Genomic DNA, 18,367 nt, shown 5'->3' on the forward strand with positions numbered 1-18,367 from the left:
GATTTATACTGAAATTTCCATCAACAGATTATGCTCACATTGTCATTACTCACACCCGCTCTCGATTGTTGCTCAGTGGTATTTCAGTTCGATCGGATTCTTCCATTCAACGGACAATAGAAACGGAAGGCTCTGTGATCGCTCAATTTCACTTAAAAACGGCACAGAAATTTCAGGCAGAGCTTCTCCGGCGGTTTTCCTTTTGTTTGAGTTCTTTTGAGACCACGTGAGCATTTTGTGTTGGAATATTAATTCCTCACCATGATGGCCAGAATAGTTGTGTGTTCCATAAATTCATGTTTCTGCCGTTACACCATGCATGACCATTATTATTAACCTCATTATTTCAGATACAACCCCAGTGGAGCTAAACGGACTTGGGAACAAGAGAAGAACAAGTGCAAAAACAGACTTCAAAGCAGTCATTAACAAGGCTTTATTCCCTCACAGCCTCTCTGCTGTATGTATGAATTCAGTGGAATTGATTTGATATTGTAGATTGTTTCCAATCCAATGAAAATAATTACTTTTTGTACTGGGAGTCATCAGGGACATGGAAAGGACTGCATCCATCTCTAAAAATTCTTTCTCTCCTAAGTGCTCCTCTCATGGTCCACGCTAAAACGTTGACAGGGTTTTCTAAGGACATGTGGGTCATTTTCTACGAGAACTGATTAGTCAGGATTTGGTACTTTTATATTTGTTGATTTATTTTCCAGAACATGCCGTTCAGTGGCCGTTACCCTGGTAAGAAGTGAACCTGCATCATAGGATGGAAAACTCTCTGTGTTGAGTTAGATATCTGCATTAATTCCTTCCCAGAAAGCTGGATTTTCTCTTCTAGAGGTAATTTCAGGGTTACTTTCAAGTGTCCTCAAATGTCCTCGGTCAACCTGATCAATGCACCAGTGGCATCTTCCACCGTGTTGTTCGATGTGTAATCATATTTTCATGTTCTTGGACTCATCATGTATCACTTTGCTGTTGTCTCACTGTCAATAAATTTTCCTGATTTCTATTCCCTTTTCTCTGGCTGACTTGGAGGTAAAACACTCTGCTTATATTATTTAGAAAATTAAGTCATGTTCAATTTTACTCCATTCCAGTATCTTATTTCCTGATCATGCAGAAGCTGCTTTCCTTAGATTCAACACACCAAGAGGCTGCAAAATGGCTGCATGTGTCATCTGAAAGTGTGAAAATGTAAGCCTGTTGGCTGCCATTTGCAGTCACTTGAATTGCGCTGGCAGGGGAGCAGGCAGCAGATTTGCTTTGTTACTGTGGTTATTGTTGCATACAGCGTTGCATACAGCCCACTTCCCACCTCTCTCATCCCTCTCCGCTGTGTGAAGGCAAGGTTGACACAGACATGAGGGCAGACCATCATCTCTCCTCCTCACAGGTCAGGTGAGTACCACTTTTCATCTCTTGTCTTTGTATACATGTTTTCATCTATTTCAACAAATATCTTGAAATTAAACCTTAACACTAGATTTTTAATGCTTGCACGTCAATATTGTCTGAGTTGAGTCACACAGTAACATTTACTTTCATTAGGATGAGAAATGCTGATTTTGTTGAAGTTATGATGCTTTTACACTGTTTAACGAAGACATTTTTCTTTATTATTTGATTTTACGGTGCAATTGTTTATTGCTGGATTATAAAAACACGCAATAAACAGTCATTGGGGTGTTTAAAAAAATAAATTACTATTTGATTAGCTTGGAAGTAGGACATTACAAAAATTCCAGCTATATTTAATAAACCACCAAGTATCTGATGTTGAGTGTCTGGGTCTGTCTGTGGCAGGAGAGAAATGACAGACAAAAATTAGATGGATAAGATTCAGCAACAGTGCTTGTTTGGGGGAATGGGATGTGGATATGAGTTTATACTTCTAGTTTAAGAGAACTGAATTTCCTAAAAGGAAGATAAGGTAGATGAAGCATGCAATCATTAAAAATATGGGTATCATTGCATCTAAACAGACTTTTTGTCAAATATGTTAAAAAAGCTTACTAGAATCACTAAACCTTTTATAGAAATATAAGATTGTAAATAAAACCATGCTCAGAAAACAAATTGCTGAAAAAATTGACGTTTTCAGTCCTTTTTGGTCAATCCTCAGGGCTTTCCTTTCATTAAATATTAATCAAATTAACTTTTTTTCAAATTCATAACCATATAAAAAAAAAAAATTTTGTAATTTTATTTCTGTTTTTTTTTTATAAGTATTTTGTTATTGTTTACATCTTCCCCACACACCAAAGCCAGCAGTCACTGTTGTTGTTCTTTGTTACCCTCCCTATGCATTTATGACTGAAACAGATCTGTGACCAACGATTTCTAAAAAAAAAAAAAAAAAAACCTCAAGAAAAAAAATGTATGTAATTTGTGAGTCACATAAATGTACAATCACTTAGTCAGCTGATGCAGAATTTCAATTGGTGATGATTTTCATCTTTTGTGGTTGTTTCTTGTGTGCTTGTGAAAAGATTATTATAAAGTGTGAAAACTGTTCAGGTTTTTGTTCTGTCCACATCTAAAGCATTAAAGTTGGAAGGACCTTACAGATCGTTTACTTGAAATATATCTTGCAGCTGTGTGTGTGCATGATTTTTTTTTCTTTTTTAATAAATAATTGGATTTTATAAAACTTATGGACTTGCAGTAGTAATTCATGATGAATATGCTGGGCAGATGCATGTTCGTATTAAAATATTCACTTTTTTTAATCTGGAGAAGCGATGGGAAGTTTCTCAGTCCTAAGTCTTCCACCCAAACTGAAAAGAGAATGTGTTTTGTCTACCACCTCCCGTGGTCGCAGCTCCGTCCCTGCGGTGTTCATTAAATCCCCTCCAAGTCAGCTGGAACATCTGTTCACTGTTCACTCCACTGGCACTGGAAATTTAATCTGATTATGCTCATTACAATCACATGTGTTCTGTTGTGAGCTACTGTAATGAGCATTGCAAACAACCGTGTTCTAAAACCTCTCAGTGAATACTTCTGTTCTCACAAACCCATAAATTACTAACAGAATGCATTCACTGTTTGCATTGTTGATTTTAACATATTTATTATATATTTTGGTCCTTTCTGTTTCTGCAATAAAAGGCCTGATAAGAGGTTTCTTTTGGATTACTTTCCAGAAACAAGTCAAATAAATCCATTTTTTTCTCATTTTATCAAGATCTTTTCTGTTGAAATATTCCCCTGATATGGTTCACTCCCACCACCACGGGGCCAGCGAGGAGCTGATATGTCAGATAAGGCCAACATAGAGGAAAAGTCTTTCAGACGTCTTCCATTCCAACACCAAGTTAAAACTCATTATGAAATGAAATAACAACTGTGGTGCTGTGGATGAGTCTAAAATAAACACACCTGTGCTTGCTTTGTCTGTTTTTAGCATTATTATTTTCTAACTGAAGATTATGAACAAACTTAAAAAAAAAAAAAAAAAAAAGTTACTCCCCACTATGTCTTCATGTTTTGACAGGTTTGATTAAACCATGGATAACCTCAGCTTGGGGTGGCTCGAGGAGGCCAACGACTCCCTCCAGATGGAGCTTGGGTCCTGCACAACTCTGAGAAACCCGGCCTCCCGCATTTTCCTGTACGCCTTCCTCTCTGTCGGCATCCTCTGCACCGTGGTGGGAAACTTCCTGGTGGTCTTGGCCATTGCTTACTTTAAGCAGCTGCAGTCTCCCACCAACTCCTTCGTCATGTCCCTGGCGGTGGCCGACTGCCTCGTGGGCCTGGTGGTGATGCCTTACAGTATGATCCGCACCGTGGAGGGATGCTGGTACTTCGGCTCCCTTTTCTGCCGGCTCCACTCCAGCCTGGACGTCATGCTCTGCACTGCGTCCATTTTTCACCTCAGCTGCATTGCTTACGATCGCTACTACGCCGTCTGCAACCCCCTGCTTTATTCCCTGAAGATGTCCAACAGTCGAGTGGCTCTGCTCATCGCCGTTTGTTGGGCGGTTCCCATGTTTATTTCATTTGGCCCCATCATGCTCGATCTTCACATCGCCGGTGTCGACGTGCCGATTCCTCAGGACCTTTGCGTCTTCCTGGTCAATCGCGTCTACGCGGTCATGGCCTCCCTGGTGGCCTTCTACCTGCCCATGGCCATCATGCTCGTTGCCTACTGGAAGATCTTCAAAGCTGCCAAGCGCCAGGCCATGCAGATCAGTGCCATGGAGAGCCAGATGGCGTCCGGAGTGGGAAAAGACTCCAGCAAGAAGAAAAAACACCGGAATACAATGAAGAGGGAAGGAAAGGCAGCAAAAACTTTAGGGATCATCATGGGAGTTTTCCTTCTTTTCTGGATGCCTTTTTTTACCGTCAACATTGTGGACCCGTTCATTGACTACAGCACGGAGGTGGTGGTCTGGGACGTTTTTCTGTGGTTAGGCTATATCAACTCATCTCTAAACCCCTTCCTGTATGGTTTCTTCAACCGTTCCTTTCGGAGAGCATTCCTCATGATCATGGGCTGCAGGGTTTGCCTTCCTGGATCATCTCCGGGGATGGATTTATCACACACCAGGAAAGAGGCCGATCACCCTTAAAATAATAACCATATCAGTTCGTTCTGTAGAAAGATTAACACTGTGAGGGAATGGTGTCAGTTAAAGCAAGGGAAATATCTTTTTGTGACTCAGTCACACGCTATTATTAAAAGTGGTCCAGTCAGGAAGGCTTGGTCAAGATTAACCACTCCTTTAACCAACATTAACAGCTGAATTCCACAGCTGAATATTTGTGACAGGAAAACCCTGTTTTGACTCGGCCACGGTAGTTTCTTTTTTTTTTTTTCCCAGGACTGCTACTTTCAAGTAAATTAGCTTTGGATGATTTCCATATGTTGCTCTAGTTAAGGAAGTAGAGTTGTCCAGTGTAAAGAAAAGTGTGAGTTGTATCAGTGAAATCCAACCACAGCATGGTGAACTGACGGAGTAACAGTGACTTTGTGTATTCCTCTATTTATTTCTAAAATGTACAAGCATCTTTGTAAAAGAACTGCTGTATTATTGTTGCCAGAATATCATCTTTCAAAATAAACGCTACAAAAGGGAAGTTTGAAAATTAGAACATGTTATTTATTGGTCACTGTTGGGGAAAAAAAAAACTTTTCTGCATTCAACCCATCCTATTGGTGTCTTGCTCAAGGACTCATAGTAGTAACCCCCATTAGCAGTGGGATTCGGACCTTTGAACCGGATACCACTGCTTGGAAACGCTTTGATTCTAGGACAAGTGAAAAGCTTTCTCTTTCTCCTTCTTTTTCAGACTAAATGTAAAAAAAAAAATTGCACTATGTACAGTAATAAAAGCAAGACCTTGAATGAAGAGATACAGACTTGAAAGATGCTCCAGAAGGCGACATCGAAGATCTACAGCGATATTCACTCTGATGATTCACATCTCAGCATACAAAAGACATGCGGATTTCTTTTATTCTCTTCTGTGCTTTAACAGTTTATCTTCATAAAAACTGTCTGAAAGCAAGTAATTCACTGCCAGTATCCTCACCTCACCTGAATGGATCCTAAATACGAAGAACAGACAAGAAATCAGAACTTTTTTATGCCTGATCAAAAACATTTCTGAAGAAAACGGGACTGCCACCCATTTTTTTTTTCACGTTAAAAAAGATTCAGGTTTCAACTCACTTGTACTTTTACTTTTACTAGGTGACCGTGGCGACCAGACGCCTAATCTCCAGGCAGTTGTCCGCGGCGGTGACGAGGTCGCAAATTGGACGGAAAGCTGAAACCTGGGGGACCCAGGTTAGGTGGGGACGTCTCGCAGGTCAGCACCAACCTTCACAGGGAGGAAGAGTCACCGTGCAGTGCACTTTTTTGGTCGGTCCTGCCTCTCCAAGCCACGCAACATCACCGATCGGCCTGATTCTTCACTGTTTGATGGTGACGGGCAGAGGGCTGGGATTTCCCGCTCTTTAGTAAACTTCGCTGTTTGTACAGTGGTGGTACCAGTGGATGCCTAGGATGTTGTGGAGACAGGTTCGGTGGTAAGCATCAATACATCGTGTGGTCAAGGCGGAGAGGGTCCAGGTGTCACTTCTGGATAAAAGCACAGGAAGAACGCACGTGTTGAGGATGCGGAGTTTGGTCGAAGTCCGAATCTTGCCGTTGCGCCATACTCGCGACAGTCTTGGAAGGTTGGAGGTGGCGAAATGTCTCAGTTAGTGTGAAACAGTCCCAGCAGAACTTGCATCCCAGACAGATGAAGTTGTCTACTGTGTCAGTTAACTCGGTACTGATATTGATTGTCCATGATGGACATCCAGATGGACACCAAAAACAAAGTGACATATGACACTGTAGGCTATTGTCTTTGTTGTTGTCAAAGATATTAAAGGCCCGGGAGGAAGGCAGTAAAATGATGAATATCAGGTTACAGGAGGTGAAGCAGGTCTGACAAGGCCATCCATCCATCCATCCATCAATCAATCCATCTTTAATGACAGGTTAAAGTTAGGAGCACCTCAGCTTCATCAATCTTGGGCCAGTCATTATCTTCTAAACATTTTAAAAATGTAACAGCAGACAACGTTTTTTTGTTTCCACATTTCAAAATTACTTCAGCCATTGATTTTAGTCGTTACCATAATTATTCATCCACTTTACACACACTCTCAGTTTCAGCTGCCTTTGTGTGGAAGTTTGAATTAATGTACATTTCAAGCCAAAAAAGCGATTTAGGTTTCAGGGGAAAAAAGTCAGTATTTTGACAGCAGTCGTCTGGTCCATTGAGCCATAGTGTTAAATGTTGGAAAAATTACCCCTTGGTTTTGTGTTTTGTGTTGTTAAGAGCGAGCACCACCGGGGTAATTGAGCCTGCCAACCAGCCGGCCATTTATCTGAACCAGGTATGTTGACATGGAGCAAAGGGAGCGAACCAAACCCTGGGCTATCAACGAGAGAGAGCTGTGCCTCCATTTGAACAATCTGACAACTGACAAAGAAAATGGACAAAGTGCGTTGGACTGTGGCTCGGTGTTGCTTTAAGGTTTGCAATGAAGATGAAAGGAAAAAAAAGATTTTTGGAAAACTGAGTAAATTCTTGAAATATAGAGTATTTTCTGACTTTCTGATTTTCTGTATAGTAATCTTGTGAGGCGCTCAGCCATGAGACCACAGGACTCGCTGTGCATGGCAAATAAGCCCCACTCCAGATAGTCAGGGAGCAGACAGCTTTCTGCACATGATGAACTTTGGAGCTGCAGTCTGTTTATTTGCTCTGAGCCACAGTCAATGTCAAGTCTTTGTTAATGGAGCATCAATGCTGTCAGTTCACAGTGAAAAACCAAGACAGTGGCTGTCTCCTTATATTGTCAAACTTGAGACTGTGAACGTTTAATCCTCACAGAATGGGAGGTTTGGACTTTTATAAATGAGAAAATGTTGTATGAGAGAGACCTCTGTTAATTTCTGAAGTATGAGTAAAGAAACATCTTCTTTTTTTCAGACAAGCTATCACCTTTCCCCCCTTCATTTATAGGCCTCGTTTAATTCAGTAAATATTTACATCGCTGGCATCCAGCAGGCCACATGCAGGCCCTCTTTCCCAGATAACAACGGTAATCTATCTGTAATTGCTGCATCACTAAATGTATTTTACGGAGAAAAACTTCAAACATGCAGGTAAATTTAATAAACTTAAAAAAAACACAGCTTGAACTTGAAGTTATACATAGTAATAATGGTTGTTATATTCTTGTGGTTGATGTGCTCAAGACACTTTGGCCTGCTGTTACTCATATCCCCAAACACTAACACTACTGTCATTCTAGCATTATCACATTTTACCAGTAATTGTTTTTATTTCATTTTTTTTTCTACAGTGGTTTTAGCATTTCATCCCTTCAGGGCCATAATAAACTCAAGTATAAATGCTGCTGTTATCTCGTTTTTCTTGAAGTTTATAGCTTTGGGAACAATTCTAAATTTGTAACAAGCACAAATTTAACTGTTTAAGTTCCCCACAAGTCAGGGAAACATTTTGGAAAACTCACGCTGGAATTTGGCTAATAACAGGAAACAATTGAGATTTGAGAGTCTTGATATGGTCTGTTTTTCTCTGATCTGTCTCGCCTGCAGCGCAGCCTGATGTGCTTGTGTTACTCACATTCTTATATTTCCTTCGATTTCACAAACTAAGAAATGAGCTCGGCTGTAATTTCATCCAAAAATGAGAAACACATCAATATGTTTTCACTTCTTCTTTATTCTTCGCTTTTTCTCTCACACAACATCAAAAAATACAAAAAGCATATTATTTTTCACATTAGCACTCGCTTAGCAATGCAAATGATAGATAAGAGAGCCACGCAGACTCAAGTGTACAAAACAACATCAGGTAAACTCATAAATTCAACAGAATAAATACTGTGCAGCATCTTTATTCTTTGCTGGTCTCTGATCTTTGCAATGCCTTGTCAAAACAGGAAAAAAAAAATGTGGCAAATCATAATCCATTCTGATTCTGACAACACTTAAATTTCAGTCACAGCTCTTCAGACTTTCAGAACATTTATTTCAATACCTTTATTTTTTTTTGTATTTACTTTTACAAAATATCAAACAAAGCCTTCACCAGACGTTAGGAGTTGTCGTCACACAGTGTCAGCTGACAAAAAGTTAAAAACACGAAGGCCGTTTGATATAAAATGTAAAGAAGAAAGTGTCACGGTAATAATGATCCTGGCTTTTGTTAAATGAAATGTAGATGCACAGAGACTTCAAGTGGAAGAAATAAACTTAAACAAAGTGACTCTCGACATTCAAACTGTGAATTTAAGCAAGAAATGTGCTGTAAATGAACACGATGGTCACTTGGAGCTGAGGAATGGTTTTAGTCCTGTTTGTGTGAGGATCAAACTGTTGTTCTCAGCTTTAATCAAGCATCGATCCTCAGATATTTCATTCTTTATTGATGTTGGTCCAATGTGGGCCTTTTGAAAAATAAATAAACAAAGGATTCTCTGGTGGCCCTCTTAAATGTCAGTCTCTTTCAGGCCATAACATTCGGCCAAATCATAGAACTGATAACCGCTCTGCTCACAAGAGCTATAAATCCCCATGGAGATTGTGTCCACTGTGTTCGTGTGGCCCATCGCAGCTGTGCTGCCTTTCCCCGTCCCTCCTTTGATTTTATTTGACAGATTGTTCACTTTCTCTTTCAGCTGGAACGAGGACTTCTGCAGTGGCGGAAACAGGCTCCATCGCCTGAAACCCAGCGGGTGCCTTTTCCCCTTGTGCAGGAAGGATCCACTGCAGGATTCATGCACAATGAAGCTGGGCTTATAGTCCCCCCTCTGGTCCCTCGTCACCCCCCTGACAGCGGTCCGCCACCTCTGGTCGTAGAAGCGCCGCAGCACCCTCTGCTTGTGGTAACACTGGCACCTGAGGAGCCGGGTGAAGGCTCGCTGGAACTCCTTGCTGGAGCAGGGGTAGATCATGGGGTTGATGCAGCTGTTGAAGTATCCCAGCCAGAAGATCACCTTGAAGACGGTCTCAGACGGTTTCAGAGATGGAAAGAAAGAACCTGGAAGAGGCCATCACAATGGTTTTGTCAGGAAATGTGCCTATGTGTACAGTCAAATTCAAACATTTTATGGCTATGTTATTAAAAAAAAAAAAAAAAAAAGAAAGGTGAAACACAATATTGAATCAAGACACATTTTGTTATTGAGTTTAACCTCAAATAACGAAGTTACAAACTCCAAAAATGTCATAAAAACCCCCAACATCTCATGTCAACACAACATTTTCACACTGTTGAGAATAACTCTCCCACTGTTCATCAATTTATAATAAAAAATGTATCTGTGTGTGTGTGTGTGTGTGTGTGTGTGTGTGTGTGTGTGTGCACAGTATAACAGTAATATGCCATGCACATACACTTTCAGCGCTCTCACACGAGGATACTGTTTTTGTGATGTTTTACTGATTTACTGCAGTAGCGGTTTGGCGATGTTTATTTATAGGGCAGATATTTTTAGAACAGGCTTCAACGAAGCGCCTGCTCAGTGACGCCATTGCTTACGTAGAGTGTGTAATCGTGACACTTTTTTTTCCTGCTGTTTCTTAAATGAACTCAACAGCTCCACGCCTGTCTTGAATAAAATAAACTAGAAAGGGAAGTCCCCCCCACCCCCCCATGTGGTACATGCACGAGCTGAGGAAGCGAGCTGGAGGATACACCCTGTCATGTAAGATGTCTGCTGCTGCTACGCTCCAAGGAGAAAGCTCATAACTGTTGTAAAACCACCTGTCACAAGTCCAGCGCTGCTGCTGCTGCTGCTGGAGCAAAAATGTATACAAATCTTGTGCTTGTCATTAGTGTAACTGTAATGAAAAAGTAACATGCTGTGAGCAGCCTCCAAAATATTCTTTTTCCCTCCGTGTTTGGCCATATTGGCAAAGGATAAAAACATGTTTTTCTTTCCTTAGGGCAGACAAAAATTAACAAAAACAAAATCTGTTCAAGCTTTTGGTTTTGTGGTTTATGCCATCAAACACTAGTAGTTTTATATGAATAAAAGTCTTTTAAATTATCGCAATTAAATAAGATATTTTTGCTTTGGTCAAATCGTCATACTTGTGATACTACTTCACTATATCAAGGTGTGACATGCATTTTCTCATTCTTGTTTTCTTGCTTGTGACTGCAGATCAGACACACTGTTGACCCCAGACACAGAAGCAGCGTGTCACAGAGCTAATGTCAAATCTGGTCTGCCCAGACCCACATTTTCATCTCAATTCTGTTAGTCCAATGAGGAAACGTGAAATGGCTTTTATGTGATTTCCAAAGTAATGGCTTCATGTTGTTTTGACATCAGCCCAGGCGACAAACTGCGTGCTGACAAATGCAAACAGGAGATTTGGGCCCAAGGAGAAAATCCGGTAAATCAGAAAGCGCAGTTCAGACGCTTTGTCTTGTTTTCGGCGGGACTGGAGTGTTTCGTGCTTCACATCTCGCTTCTCCTTTTCTGTCGTCGGTGTGGAAAAGTCTCCATAAACCAGTTCTAGCTAACGTGATTAATGATTGAGACTAATAAAGTGATTAATGGAGATGATCCCCTCCATTGATTCTCTGCTCTAAAATGATTAAAAAATAAAGTCATTCTGAAGGCAGACACCAAGTGATTCACCTCTCTGACGCACAACCGCAACACCATGACAACAGGCATTTTTCTCTTTTTTTCAAATGTGCCTCGGAGATAAGGGCCTGTTATAATTCAGATGTCCCCCACTTGGTATCCTCTCTGACTGGTGGAGTTTTTTAAGTTCGTACTGGATGATATTCTAGTTTGGATTCAAGCAAGACGCAACTGCTTTGAATACACAATGAAACCCATGCGGACGTCTGGGGACCCCTCCAAATTTCTCTGACAACATTTAGTGATGTCTCTTCAATGTGGACAGAATTCAGATCAGTCCTCTTACACACTCAGTCTTTTATATTCAGACATTGTTTGAAGATTTTTTTTTTTTTTATATTAGGGATTTCACAGCGTGATAAACTAACATAATAACATTGTAATGACTACAACAAAATATTATTGTTGATCCTTTCTCAGTTTCTGGACTAATGCTCAGGTATATGGCTGATAGTAAAGCATGTTGATGTGAATAACTCACAGGAGGATTTGAAACACATAAATAAATAAAGTTTTTATTCTGTCTACAGCAGCGCAGCACCTGCTGCTTCCTACTGGAGATGTAAATATCTTGGAATCACCAGAGACTTCACAGGGGTAAATGAATATGTATTCACAGCGGAATGACTCAAAGGCCGCCTGCGTATTTGTGTAACTACAAGAGCGTGCCACAAATTGGGACACAATGGCGGTCACTTACGTGCCACTGATGTGTTTCAATAGATTTCAGACAGCGGTGCTCAGTGGGACAGAAAAGAGGTCTGCCAATGTTTGGTGGCACGGGCAACACTAATTAGTAGCAGCGGTCTATTGCTGGACTCGGTTTTTTCTGGGCTACAACAAACAATGAATACAGTCACATCGAGACAAAACAGGAGAAAACGGGTTTAAGATGCACATGTGGATGTAATATGTATGAGTTAAAAAAAAGAGTACAAAACAACAATAACACCCTGGGGATCAGGGTGGGATGTGTTTCGCTACATGGTTTCTGTTCTATATGACAAATTAAATAAGTAGAGGAAAAGATCTTATATGCAATTATAAAATTAGGTTTAAGGAAAAACTATAAGTGCAGACTAAACATGAAGGTAGCACAATTATTTCAAAATAATGCCTCTGGCTGTAATGGAATTAGGCTTTTTAATTTAGTTAGTATTATCTAGTAATATAAATCATGGTACAATATATTATTGTACAGTTTCTTCATTGGTATTTAAAGTGTCAATTCACATGTGTTTTGGTTTTTATTAACAATCCTTTTGAGAAAAAAAAAAATCAGTGAGACTTCATGCTGGTTGAATTGATGAGAAAAAAGAACAGGGAAGGTTCACAATAAAACGAGTCAATTATCACACACGGGTATCCCATCAGAGCCAAAATGCTGATTGAGGTAACACAATCCTCGTTTTTATCCCACAATGGGGGAATTTATTGCACTCCCAGCATGCTGAGAAACTCCAAAGCACTATTTCCATTCATTCCATCGGTTTCTGGTAAAATAGGGGAGTATTCATGAGTCAGGTGCACTAATCTGAGCAAATGATGTTTGTGCACTCTCAGTGGAGTTTCAAATGACTCACACTACTCCAGCTAGATTTGCATCATCAGACCAAAGAGGCCTGATTGGAATAAGAGGTGCAAAAAGTGCACGTCTGCCTCTCAGTGAAAGGGTACTTATTAATGCTTATTTCTCCAATGTACCAGTATCGACGTCCGTCTTCACTGACCAAATATGGGCAAACAGAAACAGGAGGGATGAGCTGCGAGTGCTCATCATCTGTCAGCAATTTCGAGAACAAACGGAAACCCCCCACAGGGATAAATCGACAGTCTTAACACTTATCGATCCGCAGGGACTTCGCATTCTAAAATGCTTCCTCAGGGGAGGTCAGAGTTCAGGATTGCTTTGTAGAACAGCACGGATTCTGCCGCCAGATGGTTTTCAACAGGGAGACTGAGATTCCTAAGAGTTGTGTGTTTTATTTAGGTTTAACATCCAAATTGCATTAGATCCACTGACACGCTGCAGGCACTGCATGATAGCTGGTATCTGCAGCACGGTCCGACTGTTTTTAGCATGCAAATTAAAAGGCCTCCACCATCTACTGGAGTCATAAATTTAAAGCAACTCAAGATGGAACATTCTCTATGATGATGAGCCCTTCTTGCTGAGATCTGTCGAAGCCCCCAACGTCTCTGCTCATATTTAATCACATGAAAAGATCGAGGATCTGTTTCACGCCTCTGCTTACAAATATACCTGCCCTTTACTCTCCCATTGAGCGACTAACAGGATTAGTGGCACCAAATTTCACTTCTTGAACCCCACCCTCTCTCTCTCTCTCTCTCTTGAGCAAGCTTGACAGAGTAATTGAATTGTGTAAATTTAGAGGTGCAATTGGATGGAGAGTGCTGAGTGAGTGCTATACTGTTAACATAGTGCCCATTTGTTCCAAATGGCTTTCAAAATCAATTACGTGAAATGTGTGCAAAATTTAAATTCATGAGGCCAATTGCTTGTTGTATGTGTGTATGTGGTGCAGAGGTTAGCACCTTCAGCTCACAGCTAGAAAGTCCAAGCTTCAATTACAGCCCAGGGGCCTTTCTGTGTGGAGTTTGCATGTTCTCCCTTTGTGTGCATGTGTTTTTCTTCCATCGTCCAAAAACTTTGCATGCCAGGTGAAAAGCGAACCCTGAATGAGCCCCTGCTGTTGTGAGCATGTCTGTCTGTGATGGACTGGCGACCTGTCCAGGTGTATCGAGCCCTCGTACTTGGATAGCTGGGATTGGCTCCAGCGCCACTGAACCGGATCAAGCAGCAAAGAAAACAGATGGATGGATATGAGTATATGTGAGTGTGTGCTAATATTATTACCTCTGAGTCTGAGTTCATGGCTGTAGGTAAGCTGCATATTGCACCCTTCACTGTGATTTATGAATCCACACAATGACCTGAATTAGTCATGCTTTGTGAAGGGTGTTTTCAACCGTATGCCCTGACAAGAGACTGACTACCGCTCTATTCGTGCCTGTGAAAGCTTTCAGCATTTCATTCATTCAGAATTGTGGTTAATTGTTATTAAGGACTGGTTTGGGCTACTCAGTGGAGATATCCAGTGACCTCTGGGTCACAAGTGACCCTCAAAATGCAAATAAACACATATGTTCAGATAATTGAATGTTACTGTATAAGGTTCTTGCTGAAGCACGAAACCAAGGTATCTGGTTTCAGAGAGCTCATTACTGAAGAATGTATGTCTATTATGACTGCTGCTGCCGCTGTAAGAATGTGATATTAGCCATCTGAAGAAAAAGGCTCTCAGAAAAATTTCAAGCATGAAAACGAGTTTTGACCTCGACTAATGAAAACATTGCTTCTTTCACCATTATAACCGTTTCTGGTGTGGTTCCCAAAGTAAACAGCATTAAATCAAGCATATGTTTCTTTTGTTATGCCACAATCTTGTTCTCGGGCTTACTCGATGATGTAAGTGCAGCAGGCTGTGCTGTTTTTGTTGTTGTGTCTGTTTGTTAAAAAAAGAAGAAGAAGAAGAAGAAGAAAAGTCTGCTGGCTTACTGTTTCAAGGACCCGCAGACATGAAATGTTGCAGTACTTCAGGAAAGGCAAATACATATAATATTTATGTTGAAAATTAACTGGGAGGAAGAAATTATCTGCCATTATAAATAGAATTTAAAAACAAAATGTTAAAAAGTAAAGTTCATCGGGCACTTTAAGAGTAAAAATTAACAGTTTTAGCACTCTAAAAATAATACAATGTGTTTAAAAATATATTTTTGACTAGATAAGTACACGAATTACACATTTAATCTGAGTGCACAGAAAAGGCGCAGTGAGCCTCCTGGAGCACATTTTACGCAGCTTTACGCAGAGAAATCGAGTGAGAACGCAGAGCCTACCGAGTGGCAGAAAGAGGAAAAAGGGCAGCCAGCAGAGGATGAACATCCCCACGACGATGGCGAGGGTCTTAGCAGCCTTTTTCTCCCGGGAGAACTTCATCAGCCGAACGGACAGAGAACTTCTGAACGGGTGGTTCTTGCTGCTCTTGCAGCTGGCGGTGCGCGCGTCCTCCGGCGCGCTCCGGCAGTGTATCCGCAGGACCACCTCCATCGACTTGTTCCTCTCCCGCTTGACGCCCGCTTCCAGGCTCTTGGTAGTCCTCCGGGCCACCACGTACACCCTGAAGTACATGATGAGGATGACCATGAGCGGGAGGTAGAAGGAGAACAGCGAGGAGAAGAGCGCGTATCCCGGCTCCTCCGTGATCCTGCAGATGCTGTCGTCCAGCGGCGGCGGCTCCTTCCAGCCCAGCAGCGGACCGACGGAGATCACCGTGGACGAGACCCACAGCACCACCAGGATGGCCACAGCCTTCCTCTCCGTCATGATGCTGGGGTATTTCAGGCAGTGCTTCACCCCGATGTAGCGGTCCACGGAGATGATGCAGAGGCTGAGGATGGACGCGGTGCAGCAGAGGACGTCCACCGCAGCCCAGATGTTGCAGAAGACCCGTCCGAACACCCAGCAGCCCAGCACCTCCAGGGATGCGGAGAACGGCAGCACGATGATGCTCAGCAGCAGATCCGCCATGGCCAAGTTGACGATGAAGAAGTTTGTGACGGTCTGCAGGTGTTTGTTGCACACCACGGACAGGATGACCAGAATATTCCCAACGATCGCCACCAGGATGAAAACGGAGAGAAAGACCCCGACCCCGACAACCTGCGAGTCCATGGTGAAGTTCCTGCACGTCGTGATGCTGTCATTGGGAAACAGCATCTGCTCCAAGAGAGATCCATTGACACCAGCCTCAGTGAAATACGTCCCATGGTTGCTGTCGTTCCTCAAGTTAGAGGCTGTCATTTTGAAAACGCCATAAAGAGAACTTTGGGCTAAGTTTTTCTGAAGAACGCAGAGTGACGGACACTGCTTTCAGTCTCTCGTCCGTAAGACCACCAGGCAGTCCTCCTCCTCCTCCTCCTCCTCCCGGTCAACATTTAAAGCAAGGCAACACAACAAGAAAAAAAAAAAAACACAACTACATCACAAATACACGCGTGACTCAGACGCGGATTAAGTATTTAACTCAGTAAAAAACTGCCTGGGTTGATTTCATGATGGATTAAAAAAATACATCCACCTGCAACGAAAATGAAAAGTAAAATGCTTTGTTTTTGGTCCATTTAGCTGCAGTGCCTTCATGCAATGGCTTTCCACTGGTGGCATCCTTTGTAACAAGTCCCTGATCAGAGCTGGTACAGCAGGTCTGAACCTACAGCTCCACCCACACGACACACACTCACACACACACACACACACACACACACACACACACACACACACACACACACACACACACACACACACACACACACTAATGTTGCCTTCACAGCCTCCACAAGAGAGCGTAGCTTTCAGTGTGGTCAAATAATGTATTTGATCTGACACGTTTCATTTCATTACCTGGCCTTATTTTCGTGTGCAGAATAATTTTAAGGTCTCTTTATGTCTTCACGGGACATAAATTGCATTCAAAAGTAAATAAAAAAGAGGAAAGACAAGATTAAAAAATGTCCACATTCCCCTCTCATTATAAACTTCTCTTCAGTATAATCAGATCAAAAAGCTACCAGATACCAATCAACCTGTTTTAAACTCATAGTGTGAAAACCCAAGTGTATTGAGGCGCTTCCAAGCTCCCCAGTGACCCTGCAGCTGCCATCTCCAAGTGTGCACAGCTTAAGTAGAAGGACAGGCCTGCATGAGCCACCAGAGAGCCTGGAGGAGACGGAAGGTCGAGGGGCAGAGTCACAGAGAGGACAAACAAACCCTGCATGGGAAAACATCTGACCCAGACCAGCCGTCGGTGGAGTTATGGGGTGTGTTCTGACATTATAAGACACTGTTCCATTTAGTGCAATAACTTCAATTCAGTTGAAGTTAATTTATAGCATAAATCACAAAACGCTCATCTTAAGGCACATGACTTAATTAATAAAAAAAAATGGGAGAACAGATGCCACAAAAGCAAGTGTAGCTGGAGATGTTGAGATACCCCCACCTCCACCCCCTACCCCCGGAACAAGAAGAAACCACCAGCAGAAGAGCCCATAGAGCGACAAGTGATAAATAACCAGAGCGATGCATGACAATCGAGGCAGGAATCAGATCAAGAGCTTTTATCTCCACACTTCAGCAGAGAATATGTCTAAAAATGTTATTTCAGTAAGGGGGATATTATCTGAAAGAAAGAGGTTGTTTGCTCGTGAAAAGAACAAACATTTTTGGATTTATCTATTTCTTTGCAGTGACTGTGTTTTGGGTTTCTTCTGTATTTTCACTCTTTTCATGGACATCAACATTTGTTCCATATATGTAGGTGATAAACATCGACAATGTTGAGGAATACAATAGAAAGGATCCGTCATGAGGTCTCAGGTGATGAGTGAAATACTGGTGGAAGGACTGCAGTGGATGCTGGGAGTGGCTGAACTGAGGGGGATGACTGATATAAATAGAAAGAGGCTGATTAAGGTGAAGTGAAAGGTGGGGAGGAGGGTTGTATACTATGCGTATTCTCTGAAAGGCTGAATGACCATTTTACTTTGATATTGAAAGAGGCAGGAGTAGAGACGGATTGACTCTAGAGAAACCATGGTGGGTGGTTAGGCTGATCGAATTGATGAAAAAAAAAATCTACAAAAATGTGCGTATTTCATTTTGAATGATTATAGACGGGGCATTCAGTAGTGAAGTCAAACATAAGCTCCATTTAAATATAGTGACTCTGAATGTGGAATAGTGAAAGTAATCAGACATCAGGAGTATCCACAGAGATTTTTAGGTTCAGGAGGTTAGGGATTAAAAACACATTACTTTAAAATGGGCGCGCTTTGTCAGTTGTTTTTATTGGCCAGACACTGAAGATATTTGTCCTTTTTGTTCAGGAGTTCAAAATGTGAAGCCATCAAACTCAGTCTTGAATATTATAATTTAAGCTATTCTCCCCCAAAATACTGACTGACAACACAGTCTCAAAATCCTCAAAATGTCAGCGCCAACGGTGTCGCTTTTTCAGCACACACACTAACAGCAGAGTTTTAATAATATTCAAGGAAAACATGAAAAGGTAAACC

General features: G+C 41.6%; 2 protein-coding genes across 2 annotated transcripts; one reads left to right on the top strand and one right to left on the bottom strand.

Annotated features, from left to right (window-relative positions):
• Positions 1-3,518: 3,518 nt before the first annotated feature.
• Positions 3,519-4,583, top strand: LOC115389753 (5-hydroxytryptamine receptor 4). The gene has a single exon (XM_030093332.1). The coding sequence runs from the start codon at positions 3,519-3,521 to the stop codon at positions 4,581-4,583; it is 1,065 nt and encodes a 354-aa protein (XP_029949192.1).
• A 3,668-nt stretch (positions 4,584-8,251) lies between these two features.
• On the bottom strand, positions 8,252-16,190 carry adra1d (adrenoceptor alpha 1D). The gene is made up of 2 exons (XM_030095130.1): positions 15,131-16,190; positions 8,252-9,585 (listed from the first exon to the last, which is right to left on the bottom strand). The coding sequence occupies exons 1-2, from the start codon at positions 16,092-16,094 to the stop codon at positions 9,035-9,037; spliced, it is 1,515 nt and encodes a 504-aa protein (XP_029950990.1). The 5' UTR covers positions 16,095-16,190; the 3' UTR covers positions 8,252-9,034.
• Between the last annotated feature and the right edge of the window lie 2,177 nt (positions 16,191-18,367).

The sequence above is a fragment of the Salarias fasciatus genome, chromosome 6 (assembly GCF_902148845.1).
Source record: "Salarias fasciatus chromosome 6, fSalaFa1.1, whole genome shotgun sequence".
NCBI lineage: Eukaryota > Metazoa > Chordata > Actinopteri > Blenniiformes > Blenniidae > Salarias > Salarias fasciatus.

What these genes read in the sequence shown, in the direction of transcription:
- LOC115389753 (XM_030093332.1), top strand. Translation starts at nt 3,519, where the DNA reads ATGGATAACCTCAGCTTGGGGTGGCTCGAGGAGGCCAACGACTCCCTC.
- adra1d (XM_030095130.1), bottom strand. Translation starts at nt 16,094, where the DNA reads ATGACAGCCTCTAACTTGAGGAACGACAGCAACCATGGGACGTATTTC. An exon ending in TTTCCTCTTTCTGCCACTCG is followed by an intron (nt 9,586 to 15,130) that starts GTAGGCTCTGCG and finishes GGCCTCTTCCAG; the next exon opens with GTTCTTTCTTTCCATCTCTG.